This window comes from Seriola aureovittata, chromosome 18 (assembly GCF_021018895.1).
Source record: "Seriola aureovittata isolate HTS-2021-v1 ecotype China chromosome 18, ASM2101889v1, whole genome shotgun sequence".
NCBI lineage: Eukaryota > Metazoa > Chordata > Actinopteri > Carangiformes > Carangidae > Seriola > Seriola aureovittata.
The window spans coordinates 25,120,483-25,134,866 of NC_079381.1; the positions used below are offsets into that span (position 1 = coordinate 25,120,483).

The 14,384-nt window shown below is 40.8% G+C and overlaps 1 protein-coding gene across 1 annotated transcript in view; it reads left to right on the plus strand.

The window, feature by feature from the left end:
- The window catches only part of LOC130186697 (multidrug resistance-associated protein 1-like), a 39,724-nt gene extending 25,994 nt beyond the window's left edge, over positions 1-13,730 (plus strand). The window contains 12 exon segments of the mRNA XM_056403959.1: positions 1,316-1,424; positions 2,260-2,467; positions 2,551-2,861; positions 2,944-3,143; positions 3,261-3,387; positions 4,214-4,315; positions 5,586-5,732; positions 5,931-6,089; positions 6,686-6,852; positions 12,296-12,385; positions 12,387-12,482; positions 13,231-13,730. Of these exon segments, the coding sequence (XP_056259934.1) occupies positions 1,316-1,424; positions 2,260-2,467; positions 2,551-2,861; positions 2,944-3,143; positions 3,261-3,387; positions 4,214-4,315; positions 5,586-5,732; positions 5,931-6,089; positions 6,686-6,852; positions 12,296-12,385; positions 12,387-12,482; positions 13,231-13,339 (1,825 nt within the window). The 3' untranslated portion in view covers positions 13,340-13,730.
- Positions 13,731-14,384: the final 654 nt, after the last annotated feature.

Genomic DNA, 14,384 nt, shown 5'->3' on the forward strand with positions numbered 1-14,384 from the left:
GGATCAGCTGACGGCCCACCTGACACACTGGTGCCATCTTGTCTATTATATATCAATAATAATACACAAATTAAATATAATTAAAACATAGTGAAAAAGAAGACTTCAAAATGATTGCTGATCTGATTTGATTAGGCATCATAAAAGCTAAAGGCAGTTTCAGCAGTTTTCATCTCAATAATCAGACGACCTTTTTCGCTGACCTGAGGAGTTGAGCAGGTTCATAGATCACAAGCAAGTCAGAAAGTTACTTAGGTGCAAGCCCATGTATAGCCTTCAAAAAACAAGCAATAACATTTTTAAATCAATTAAAAAATTTACTGGAAGCCAGTGTAACAACCTCAGCACATCTGTAAAATGGTTGTATTCCCTTTTTTCTACCTTAAACTGGCAGCTGCATTCTGGAGTAACTAATGTTGAGTTGGTTTTTGGAGATTCCTTTGAGTAGTTTAGCCAACTGGAAATAAAAGCATGGATGTGTTTTTCAGTGTTTTCATGAGATAAAAAGCTCCTTACATTCACAATATTTCTTCAATAATATAATCCAGTTTTAACTATGCTGTTAATGTGAGGTGAGCCTGTGTGACACTTTCCAGAGACAATTGTGATCATTTAAAAGAGATTTCTTGTCAATTACTTTTTGCCCAATAGGCATGATCCATCTTGTCATTATGTAACTGTAAAAGATTACAAGACACCCAGTTATCAATGTTGTTGATGCATTGTAATTGTGTGTTAATAGGGCCCAGATCATCAGCATAGGTCTGGTAGGACAAATTGTGTTTTTGAATAAATTAAACAATAGTGGGCTTAAAATTGACCCCTGACGAACACCACATCAGATAAAATGTTTATGTAGGTAAAATTCTGAAGATGAACACTAAAATCACATCCTGTAAGATATGATAAAAAATAGTCTAGTACTGACCCAGATAGGTCAACCCACCCCTCTAGTCTCTGCATTAAAATATCATGATCAATAGTGTCGAATGTTGAACTTGGTCACAAAAATATTATTTGAGATAGCAGGCTGGGACAGTTTCTTGACAGTTTTGGCACAGCTGACCATCACAGGATTAAGACTGATTTCAAAGAAAAAGCAGCAATGATCTGATAAGCAATGGTCTGTGTGCTGACACAGATAATACATCAACTCTTCTGGACATAACTAGATCTAAAGTATGGTTATGAGCAGCTCCAGTGCTGCTATCACACTCTTTATATATGTGTGTGTTGTTTGTTTGTGTGTGATTTGTTTTCTGTATTTATGTTTCTGTGTGTTTTTTCTTTGTGTGTTTCTGTGTGTGTGTTCCAGCTGTGATATGAGCAGTGCCAGTGTTCAGGTGATGGAGGCTGTTGAACAGGATTTGGATGTTGAGGCTGCTGGTCAACTGACAGAGGTTGACAAGGCTCACACAGGGAGGGTTGGTCCTTCTTTTCATCAGCAACTCTAATGTTTCCATTAATATGAATAAAGTAGTATTACAATACTACAACTATGGAATAGCACAACCAAATGTAAGTAATAAAAGAAAGTAATTAAATATCCTTGAAAAGGCAGAATCTATATGGATTAACGATGAACATACAAACTACAGTAAGAATTAAATAAAAACACAATGAGATATGTTCATTTAAGGCAAAAAAGAGGAGTCATTTATTTACAAATATAAACTGAACTGAAGAAAGAACTTGAAAAACAAATGAATTACCAAACTGAAAAATTAAAGCGAAGAGCTAAACTGAGGAACTAAACTGTCCGTCATGGTTTGCTATGGCAGACACCTTTTGTTAGTTTTGTTTGGACTTTTTGCACTTCCTGTTTTATTTTGTAATTGGTTTCCTTGTGTCAGTGTTTTGCTTCCTGTCTTGGTCCTGAGTTTGTGTGGTGATTGTCTGCCCCACCCTAATGTGTTTCACCTGTGTTCAATCACCCTTGCCTCCCTTGTCTATATAGTCTTTGTGCTCCCGTTTGTCTGTGTCGGTTCGTCTGTTTAGTTCAGGGTTTGTTCACGTCGTCGGTTCATGTCTATTATTTTGGTTAATAAACCTGTCTGCACCGTTCCCCAAGTTTTGGCTGCATTTGGGTCCTACTTACCCCAAAACCCTTGACACTGTCGAAATAAACTGAAGAACCAAACTGAAGAAACAAACTGTGGATTAAATGAAACATTTTTTTCTCATTTCTTTGTTTTCTCTGAGATTCAGTGATCAAACAGGGAATGTGTGAGATTAACAGAGTTCTTCTTATGCTGTCAGGTGAAACTGCAGATGTACAGAGAGTACTTCAGGACCATCAGCCTGACCTTCATCATGACCATCATCTTCCTCTGTGCCTTCCAGCAAACTGCCTCATTGGCCTATAACTATTGGCTGAGCCTTTGGGCAGACGAGGTGCCTGTCAATGGCACCCAGAGTAACCACGAGCTGAAACTGTGCGTGTTCGCAGCACTCGGCTTCACTCAAGGTGGGACTATAAATTTACATTAAGTGCATTCAAACTGAAGCCAGACTTGTGGTCTCCTGGTTACTTCAGTGTCTGTATTTCAGGGATGGCCATGTTTGGGACCACACTTGCCATCGCTCTGGGTGGTATCGTAGCCTCACGTCACCTTCATGCCGATCTTCTACACAATGTCCTGCATTCACCTATGTCCTTCTTTGAGGTGACTCCCAGTGGAAACCTCCTAAACCGTTTCTCCAAAGAGATGGACGCCATTGACTGCATGATTCCTGATGGGCTGAAGATGATGTTGGGCTACCTATTCAAGCTGCTGGAGATCTGCATCATTGTGTTGTTAGCCACGCCAATTACAGGGCTGGTACTCCTCCCTCTGACCTGTGTCTACATTTTCATACAGGTAAAGGTTTCTCTTGAACGTCATCATCTCTGAGCTTGAAGTCTCTTTATAAATGACCATTTTCTGTTTCTTTTTTCTTCAGTGTTTCTATGTGGCGTCATCATGTCAGTTGCGACGACTGGAGGCAGTGAGTCGCTCGCCGATTTACAGCCACTTCAATGAGACGGTGCAGGGCACTGCTGTCATCCGAGCCTTCGGTAAACAGCAGCACTTCATACTGCAGGCCAACCGTCACATCGACAAAAACCAGGAAGCTTATTTCCCTCGCTTCATCGCCACCAGGTTCATTCCATCTACATGAAATACGTTCAGCTGAATATATTCATATTTAGATATTTCTAATATTTGACGATTTTTTAAAGATATTCAAATTGTTTTAATTACAGTTGTCTCTCTCAGGTGGCTGGCAGTGAATCTGGAGTTTTTGGGGAATCTGCTCGTTTTGGCTACAGCTATCTTGTCAGTACGAAATCGGGATGAACTAAGTCCAGGGATTGTGGGATTGGCCGTTTCTCACTCTCTCCAGGTTAAAAGAAGTTTATGCCTCTGTTAAATCAACTGTTCTGAAACCAGGAAATAATAAAAATTGTTCTGGCAAAGTTTATAGTTTAGTTACTCTTAGTTACTATGTTTTTGCAGCTCAGGTAGAGAATACATAGTGAAATAGCTTATGTACTGCATTTAGAAGAAAACTGCCAGAAACTGTGTTGACCTGATGCATTTCATCAACAAGGAATTGCTTCAAGACTGGCATTTTTTCTTTAAACTTACACACAGTCAGGTTTTTCTGTTATTGATATATTATTTCATAATAAGCTATTTATTGCAAATGATTGAGTGAGTGAGTGAGTGGGTGGGTGGGTGGGTCTGTCTTGTCTGTATGTCTGTCTGTCCAAGTTAGTGTCATAGCAGGTTATTAACTATAACCTGCATCTTTGTACTGATGTAATCATGCAAATGATCTCGATCTCTAAATATGGACATGGGTCAGCAGGTGTGACAAACCAACACTTAGGACAGAGGTTTTATATATATATATATATATATATATATATATAGCCAGCAACCGCAATTTAAAAGACAAAGCTAGAAATGGAATGAATGGAAAAAAATAGATTGGTGTTTGACTGTTTACCATCAAAACAGCTAATCGTCACTCACCGGCTTCACAGCAACAAATTGTGTTTGACATAAAGCACTGAGTGGCAGGTACCGCTACCTGGACCTTCAGCTCAGCTCTCTGCAGTGGTTGGCAGGAACTTTCACTCCTGTGTCACTTGAAAGACAAACAGATAAAACAAATAAAGCTTTAGATGGATGATGGTGGCATTTATGTTTTTATGATTTTTCAGGTTACAGGAATCCTGAGCTGGATTGTTCGATCCTGGACTGACGTGGAGAACAACATTGTCTCGGTGGAGCGAGTGAAAGAGTATGACAACACACCCAAAGAGGTTAGCTTCTTTATAGCAGAAACAGGTTTTTACAGAAATGGTAATCTGTGGCTCACAGTCTAACATCTCTTGAAGCCAGCATCTGGGTTTCAGCATAGTTTTGTGTTGAAAATGTGCTGAATAGGGTTACCAACATCTTCCCAGTGCTAGACGGGTATTATCACACACAAACATAAATTACAGACACACAAACCACATCTATTGTCAAACATGTTAAAAATTGATATTTTGTCAACTATCGTTCATGTGTTTCCGTTTTGATTTGGAAAACAAGGTCATCATTTCTTTCACAGTACATGATGCCTCTGTTTTGTTTTGTTTCTCTAGTATTGCGGCAGTGAGCTGGTGTGTCAGATCTGTCAATAACATTCAGTTTAATCAGTCTACATTAACAATGAACTCAGGTATTTATTATTCTATTATGAATCCGATTGAAGTGGTTCTGAGCCAAACATCTCTGTGTGCCTTAATATGTCCATGAGGTAAATCATCTCTCAACCACCTGTCCCCACACTGTGTCCTGATTTATATTTGGACAAAGATACGTTGAAGAGGCAAAAGGGAACCAATTCTATATTACTGTGGTTCTCGGGTTCTCAGTTACTGTACAACATTATTAAAACATACTTTGGCAGTATTCTATATTGTAATGTAGTGTGATGACAACAGGCACAACTTCAATTCTTACAAGCAGATGCATTGATATGTTAAGGAGCTCATGAGGATTTGTGGAACATCATAGAACACAATGCAATACACAATACTGCCAGTAACAATAATGCAACACATCAAAAATGAGACCAAGCTTATGTCCATGTGTCAGGTGCATGCTGGAAATCTTTCCTAAAAGCTAGTTCTGAGAATGCAACACAAGCTGTTTTAGTAATGTAACCTTGTTGTCTGTGATGATGTTCACATCGATTTTTTTTGTTTGCTATAAGTAAATGCGAACATTAAGACAACTAGAGGACTGTAGCTGTGGAGGTGTTTGTGTCTGGATATAGATATTTATCATAGTTCATTAGTTGCTGAACACCAAGGGCAATGCATAACATTCAAACTAGTACAGACAATTCCTACACACACTTTTAAAACTTGTTCTATGCTTTCATTAATGAGGCTACATAATAAAATGATTGTTTTTCTGTTTCTTTTATGTTCTCAAACTGTTTTTAGTTGTCTTTACTGATGGGTTTAATGTTGCAGTGGAACTTTGATTATGTTCCTGTGGGTGTTGATCATCCACCGCTCCTGACATGTGTCTTCCCAGGCAGCATGGACCTTTGAAGGCTGTGTCCTGCCAGCGTCCTGGCCAGCCACAGGAACCATCCAGTTTGAAGATTATGGACTGCAGTACCGTAAAGGTCTGGGCTGGGCCTTAAAGGACATCTCCATCAACATCCAGAACAGAGAGAAGGTTAGCAAAGATTAGTGTCACAAACACTTTGTTAACACTTTATAAGGCAATGGAAACATGTCGGGAATAAACACAGTAAAAGTATGCATGTTTTTCTGTGGTCAGTTACACTTTAGGACTTCAGTTATGACTTAATGATGTATCATGAATATACTTGTAGCTTTTGAATATTCATTGATGAAGTTTATAAATTGTCAGGTGGGAATTGTTGGAAGAACGGGAGCTGGAAAATCTTCTCTCACTTTGGGAATCTTCAGGATTCTGGAATCAGCTAAGGGACGGATTGTTATCGATGGGATCGACATTGCTCAGATCGGCCTTCATGATCTCAGATCCAGAATCACCATCATTCCTCAGGTTGATACTGCAAATACTGCGGTACACATACTGCAGTACTATCATTTCAATAATACAATCAATCAATATCGTAAGAGAAACTCATGACTGACTGAGTGATCGATGGATGATTTTACCTCATTTTGGTATTAAAATAAATAAACCAACTTTCTGTTACTTTCACTGTATATTATGCATTACTTTGCAGTTATTGCAGTATGCATCGAGTACTTCACACAGACAGAAGGAAACTAATAAGCATGTGCAGTGGAAAACAACAAATATATCAACAATGAAGGCTAAAAAAATCTTTCAGTAGTAAATAAACAGACACCATGATAGATTGTTATCTAATTCTCAGCATGGATCAATGGACATAATATTTGAATGTGGTTTTATATTCATAACTTATAACATGTAATAACATACACTGTATGAACCAAACCTTCCTTACTGTTAAATGGTTGAATAATGGTTCAGACACAGTGTGGCTCTCACTATCATGGCTGATGAACAGGTGAATGTTGTGGCCAGGTTTCCTGTCGAGTGGTGTATTGAACTGTTGTTTTGTGTAACAGTCAAAGGCTTTAAAGTGACCTCTGACCTTTCATTTCCAGGACCCAGTGTTGTTCTCTGGTTCTCTGAGGATGAATCTGGACCCCTTTGATCTTTGTTCAGATGAAGCTCTGTGGAAAGTTCTGGAACTGGCTCATCTTGACAGCTTTGTGTCAGCACTGCCACAAAAACTGAACCATCAATGCTGTGAAGGAGGGGAGAACCTCAGGTAGACCCACCAAAACACACCTGGAATTCTCTTAACTGATCACCACCAGGGGGTGATGTAACCCTAACACAACAGCAAGGGCTGATGTATAATACTAACACAACACCAGTGGTGGTGTATTACCCTAAAATTAACACCAAGGGTAATGTTTAACACAACAACACAGTGACATGACCTGAGGACATGTATCAGACTTCACACACGAGTTTAGTTCACTAAAGATGATAGTGCTGGTAAAGCTTCGCAGTGGATGTGTGATGAATTTATGATATAGTGCTGTAACTAACCACAGCTGTTTGTAGTATTTATATTTACTCATGTGTCAGACGCTTTTTGTGTGAGGGACATCACTAAGGCTTCAGTGCAGTAAGAGACCTTGGTGTAAGAACGAAGTTATTCCTATCCAATAAATGAAGGAGATCAGCTAAAGAAGTGCGTACTGAGTGAGGTAAGACCTGATTTTTCTTGTGTGTATATAGACACATGACTGGGAGATGATATAATATCAGAGAAGGAGAGCTGGTCATCAAACACCCAGGTTTCTCATGACCTAGACTAGGATAAGAGTTGAAGAGGTGCTATTGATATCATGATGGAGAGACCTAACTGCATGGCGTCTGCATAGCAGTGATATGAGAAGCCATGCGAGTGGATAATTAGACCCAAGGAGGAGTTTGTGTTAACGCAAAGAGTAGGGGTCCCAGAACTGATTCAAACCAACAGGCTGCTTTGCCCCAGATGCCCATATCAGTGAGTACAGACAGCAGGATGGTACACTGTATTAAAGGCTGCTTATAGGTCCAGTAAGATAAAAACTGAGAACTCACCTGCAGCTCTAGCTGCTCTTAGGGCTTCTGTCACGGACAACATAGCTGTTTCAGTGGAGTGGCTGCTCTTAAAGGTTGACTGGTCTAGATTAAGGATATTATTCTGTAATAGCGATTTTGAGACCTGCTTAAAAGCTCAACTTTTGATACACTTAGATAAGGATGGAAGTAGTGAGACTGGTCCATAGTTCAGTGAGTGTTTTTAGAGCAGAGGAGTTACCTGAGCCACTCTTGATACAGTTGGAAATGTTACAGAGGCCAGTGAAGTATTTATTGCGTGTATTGTATATGGAACTTTGCTGCTTGGATCCAACTTTGTTCTTTTCATCGACAGAAGGAGCAGCAAACTACTACTATGATGATTTTAGGATGTGGGAGTGGTAATCAGGTTCATCACATTGTCACACTGATTGAGATTTATAACACAACATTGTAAGAGAGCTTTAGTGTACAAGACTAATCATTCAGCTCATCAAACAATAACTGTACATCACACATCAACTGGCTGTATATCACAGCAACTGACTTTACTGTATATTATCTGTATAGCTAAATTAATAGTTATCATAGGACATGTTTAGCTTAGGGAGCTATTCACTGAGTCTGGTCCATTTTCTGTAGCACAAGTTTCTTGTGTTTATCTTAAATTCAAAGCTAGCCTAGCTAGTGACTGCTGTGAATAGGGCAGCTGACAACAAGGGAAAGACCATGTGACAGCCTGGATAGACAGCTGACAGGAGGCAAAGACCCCAAGGGTGCTGCCATGGGCTAGCAATCCATGGTAGCAGTGGCGAGGCTTAGCATCTTGGTCACAGCCAACATAAGCTACGTTTTACTTAAGAAAAATACCCCAAGGGTCAGCGAGAGCAGGGGTGGAAGATGACTCACAGGCAGACTATACGGCAACGGACACTGGAATGGACATGAATATGAGCTGGATATGCGAATCAGTGAAGGATAGGGGCACGGACCTATTCTCTAGGACTAGAACTGGGCAGAATAGTTCTCAGGGTGACCTGAGTGTAGCTGGAGAGAATAAAAATGTTAGGTCAGAGGGAAATAAGCTCCAGATTTGTCCTTGTGGCTGGCAGAAAATAACGTCAGTTAGGGGCCTTAGAATGCATCAGGGAAGAAAGAGATGTGTTGCAAAGGAAGGGCAGTGTGGCCGCATCGATCGATACTTTTTAAGAAGTCAATCGAATAAGTCGGATGAAGTCCAGCGACAGGTAGAAAACCACAGTTCGAAGGTTATCAATAACACAGCTACAGAGGGGGAAGAGGAGACTACAAGAGGGGATGCAGCTGAGACTGAGGTGAATAGGCCAGTCAAAGAGAGAAATATGGAGCAGAAAACTAGAGTAAAATGGCCGAGGGCAAATAGCAAGAAAGAATGGGAGTCAGTCAATAGAGATTTGTCAGCAATTTTAAGCAGACTAAGAGCAAATGCAAGCGATAGACTAGAGAAGATGGGGGATATAATTTACTCCTATGGTGCAGAAAGATTTGGGGTGCAAGACAGAAAGAGGGTAGAAAGAGCACAGTTAGTTAAGTCTAGACGGCAAAGGGAAATGGAGAAATTAGTTAAGGAAAGAAGACAATTAAAGCAGTGGAAAAGGGCAACAGAGGAAGAGAGGGGGGGAATTAATGTGTTGCAAGAAGATTTGAGAGGCAGACTAGCAGTACTTAGAAGGGCTGAATATCTTAGGAAAAAGAGAAAGAATAAAGAGTATGTAAGGACAGCGTTTTACAGGGACCCTTTCAAGTTTGTTAAAGGATTGTTTAACTATACTTTGGGGCGTCGTGTAGCGTAGTGGTCTAAGCAGGCGCCCCATGTGTAGAGGCTACAGTCCTCGCTGCAGTTGGCCCCGGTTCGAATCCCGCATCGGACGGCCTTTCGCTGCATGTCATTCCCCCTCTCTCTGCCTCCCTGTTTCCTGTCACTCTCCACTATACTATCCATTAAAGGCATAAAAAAAGCCCCAAAAAATATACTTTAAAAAAAAAAAAAAAGAAAGGAATACTTTAATTAATACTGCAGTACAGAAGGCAGGAATACCAGGTTTCGCAGGGTGTTTAGAGCACACTAGCATGATTTGGCATCAGATTCAGGCAGCCAAGACAGAGAAAAGAGACTTGAATGTCATATTTTTGGATTTAGCAAATGCGTTTGGTTCAGTGCCACATAGCCTTATTTGGGAGGCATTTGATTATTTTAAAGTGCCTGGAGTAGTGGTTAATTTAGTAAAATCGTATTTCCAAGATATTAGGCTGTGCTTAAGCACAGCAGGCTTCACCACAGGATGGCAGAGGCTAGAAATAGGCATTATGGCAGGGTGCATGATTTCTCCATTGGCATTCACAATGGCGATGGAGGTAATCATTAGAGCTTCTACGTGGGTTGTAGGTGGAGAGAGGCGGCAGGATGGAATGCACCTTACACCAATTAGGGCCTACATGGATGACATGACGTTGATAACTACAACGGTGCCATGTATGAAAAGAGTACTTGAGAGACTTAATAAAAACTTAAAGTGGGCTAGTATGAAAATCAAGCCTAGTAAGTCTAGAAGTATCTCAATAAGCGGAGGGAAGTTAAGTGACAGGAAGTTTGTAATAGACGAAGAGGAAATTCCAATAATTAGGGAAAAATCAGTAAAGAGTCTAGGTAGGTGGTACAAGGCAGACTTGAATGACGGAGAACGGGTAGTGCAGTTTCGGAAGGATGTTGCTGAGGGACTGGATAGAATAGATAAATCAGGGCTTCCAGGAAAGTTGAAGCTGTGGTGTCTGCAGTTTGGGTTATTTCCCAGGCTGATGTGGCCACTGTCTGTATATGAGATTCCAATATCCACTGCAGAAAAAATGGAAAGATTAGTTAGCTTTTACATTAGGAAGTGGCTGGGTGTTCCTAGATGTTTAAGCACGGTGGCTCTGTATGGGAAAGGCATACTTCAGCTCCCAGTAACTAGTCTAGTGGAGGAGTTTAAATGTACCAAGGTTAGGACAGAGCTCCTGTTATCTGGGAGTAAAGATGCGGTAGTTAGTAAGGTGGTTCCAAACCCAATCAAGGGGAGAAAGTGGAATCCAAGAATCGCAGTGCAGGAGGCAGAAGCAACGCTCAGGCATACAGAGATTGTGGGTAATGTCCAAATAGGCCGGGGAGGCTTGGGGCTTGGCCCAAGCAAACCGGTGTGGAGTAGAGCAGGTCCCAAGGAGAAGAGAAAGCTAGTCGTGGAGCAGGTTCGTAGACAGGAGGAAATATTAAGGGGTGCTAAGGCAGTGGCCCAGGCTAAGCAGGGACAGTGGGTGAATTGGGAAGGTGTAGATAAGAAAAGCTTAGCTGGAAAGAACTCTGGAGTATGGAGGAAAGTAGTATTAGATTCTTGATAGGGGCAACTTATGATGTACTGCCAACTCCCCAGAACCTAAAACTCTGGGTAAATGGAGACCCACTATGTTCATTGTGTTCAGGTACTGCAACTTTAAAGCACATTCTGTCAGGGTGTAAGGTTAGTCTGTCGCAAGTCAGGTGGCGACATAACCAGGTTTTAAAAAGCTTAGCTGCAGGAATTGAAGAGTTACGGAGGCAGGCAAATTTAGGAGGACCTAAAACAAAGAAAGTTGCAATCAAGTTTGTTCAAGAGGGAGAGAAAGTTGGTAAGACAACAAGAAGGCAAGGCAGCTTAGAAGGTGCTTGTGATTGGGAAATGCAGGTAGATTTAGGAGGAAAGCTTGTTGTTCCCCAGGAAATAACCAGTACAAAGCTAAGGCCTGATATAGTCTTGTGGTCTAGGAGTAGAATGAAAGTATATTTCATAGAGCTGACTGTTCCGTGGGAGGCCTTAGTTGAAGAAGCATATGAAAGGAAAAAGCTCAGGTATGCAGAGTTAGGGGCAGAAGCAGAGCAGCGAGGATGGAAAGTTAGGATTTGTCCAGTGGAAGTAGGATGTAGAGGATTTGTAGCAAGGTCTGTTGTCTCTTTGGTAAGGGAGTTAGGAGCAAGTGGACAGAGTGTGAGGAAAATTGTAAAGGATATGTCAGATGAGGCAGCAAGATCCAGTCAGTGGATTTGGACGAGAAGAAGTAATGGTAGCTGGGGGCCCAGCAGGGGGAGCACTTAGGATAGACAGACTCTTAGGAGAAGCACAGCCTAATCCGGCGGGGGAGAGTTTAGCTCAAAGGCATCTCTCCTTGAGTCTACCTCCCTCATTCAAAATGGCCGCCACTTTCTCCTACTGTTTAGCGGAGTTTGTTTGCTGAATCTGCTAGTGTGTTTTGTCAGAGTTGATGATGGTGTTGTTTGTGGTAGCATAGGCAAGATAAAGAAAATAGTCGTGGTGTGAGGAGCAGTGATGGCTGGCATTAGGGGAGTGACTCTGGGACGCCAGTGATCACTGTCTAGCCTCCTGGAGGTGTCATGGGACCAACTAGACGAAACACTGGTGAAAGGAGGTTCCCACCTGATGACCCCAAAGACATGTTAGTTATCACTGCTCATTAGTCTGTATAGCTAAATTAATAGTTATCATAGGACATGTTAAGCTTAGGGAGCTATTCACTGAGTCTGGTCCATTTTCTGTAGCACAAGTTTCTTGTGTTTATCTTAAATTCTGCAGTCTTGGTCAGCGACAACTGCTGTGTTTGGCCAGAGCTCTGCTAAGGAATACCAGAATCCTGGTTCTGGATGAAGCCACAGCAGCTGTGGACAGACCAGCTGATCCAGTCCACCATCCGTACCCAGTTTGATCACTGTACAGTCATAACCATTGCTCACCGCCTCAACACCATCATGGACTACACCAGGTACCACATTTAGATACCATGTCACTGTTTCTATTTTCTGTTTTCATTTGGATTAACTGATCATTTCTTGTCCAGATGCATAGTTCTGAGCTATGTTTGTATTCTAGTTTTGAGAATTGTGTAGAGTTTTTCATGTCCTGCCTATTAAGGTTGTGGCTCTGTAAGATTATTCAAATATCAGAGACCTCAATAATTACCTAACATAAAAACTATTTTGTTTTATATTAGACTATCCACATTCCGTTTCTGTTCACTACATACAACAGCAGGTAACTTCATCACTGTCAAAATATGTGAAGGATTTTATCAATTTAAAGGTTAGGGTTAGGCTTCTGTCCTTTTTTACACATCAGACTGATTCTGAATTATACTGTACATTTTTACATTACAAGCATCTCTTGTAGCCTCTCTGACTCCTGTTCTACTCATCTGACCCTTTTTGTTGTCTTTCTAACTTGTCTCACTCAGCTGTCTTTCATTCTCTCTGACTCTACTCTTTGAGTCACCATTCTCTTGTCTATCTGATTTGTCAGACTTCTCTATCCCCGTCGATCTCTTGCTCTCTCTCTAACTTGTCTCTCTCATTCATCTAACTGTTGTCTCTCTGATTTGTCTCTGGCTCAGTTGTTTTTTATTTTCTCTTTTGCTGACCCGTCTATTTCTTTTCTTCTCTCTGGCCCATCATTCTTATTGTCTCTCTATTTCATGTCTCAGACTCATCTGTCTCTTGTTGTCTCTGTGTTCTCAGGGTCATTGTGATGGACCAAGGTTCCATTGCAGAGATGGACTCGCCCTCTCAGCTCATCCGCCTGCAGGGTCACTTCTATCAAATGTGTCTTGAGGCTGGTTTGGCCTGACATATGCTGTTAAAAAATAAATATAGTAAGGCTAGAGATCACATGTGTTTCATGACCTTATGGACATTGGACAAGGATTTGTGTTTAAGATCTGCTAGGCCAGGTTCAGTATCTGGATGTGTGACCCGGACTGAGACAATCTCTTACTGACCAGAAATACAGAAATAAAGTGACAGAGAATTAGCTGTGAAATCACTGCACTACTATACTATATAACTATGTCCCACCTGGGAGTCCTGACTGATTGTGTGTTCAGTGTCCATCTAGCTACCAAAAATGCAGTATGTATACTTGACAGCAGTAAAAACAGTTTTACTGGTCATGTATTGGTTACTGTCATGTGTTTCTTATTTTTGCCACAAAGAAAATAAATTTGAAATGAGTAGTGTGGTATCTTGAGGTGCTGATTTGAAGAAGTGATCACCGCTGACACGTCTTTACTTGCAATCAAAAAGAAGTTTATTTACAAGAATGAAACAGTGTCAAAAATCTCTGCCAATGTGAGATCTCTCTTCTACCGTCTCACAAACCCCTTTTTTTATATGTCTCGTCCCACCTTTGGGATGTGCCCTTCTTTTAATAGAAGGAGCCTTCACTCAAATTATTCTGTCCTGTGTGCTGACACCACTGACAGATAGCGAACAGACGACTGGATTCAGAGAAAGTCTTACACAGTAGTTGATTTAAGGTGTTTTTACTGAGTCCGTTTTCTCTTCTTTCCATCAATTTTTGTAAACTGAAATAAACACAAATTACAGGCTTTGGTTACAAACAATTCTTGAAAGTAAAGCACAAATGAATTTTCATTGCTTATGTATAAATGACAACAAGCTAAATTTTGCTTTGCTTAACCTGTTTTTAACTTTAGCATTTTAACATGAAATTATCATAAAATTGTTTGTTTTTTTTTAACTCACACATGAATTCTAAATTATATTTAAGCACAGAAAGGTAACAAACTTACAAGCAAAGGCTCTCCAAGGCACAAACGTGAAGAAAACACAAAGGGAGAGGCACTTTCTGTCTGGCAGACCGCATGTAGCAA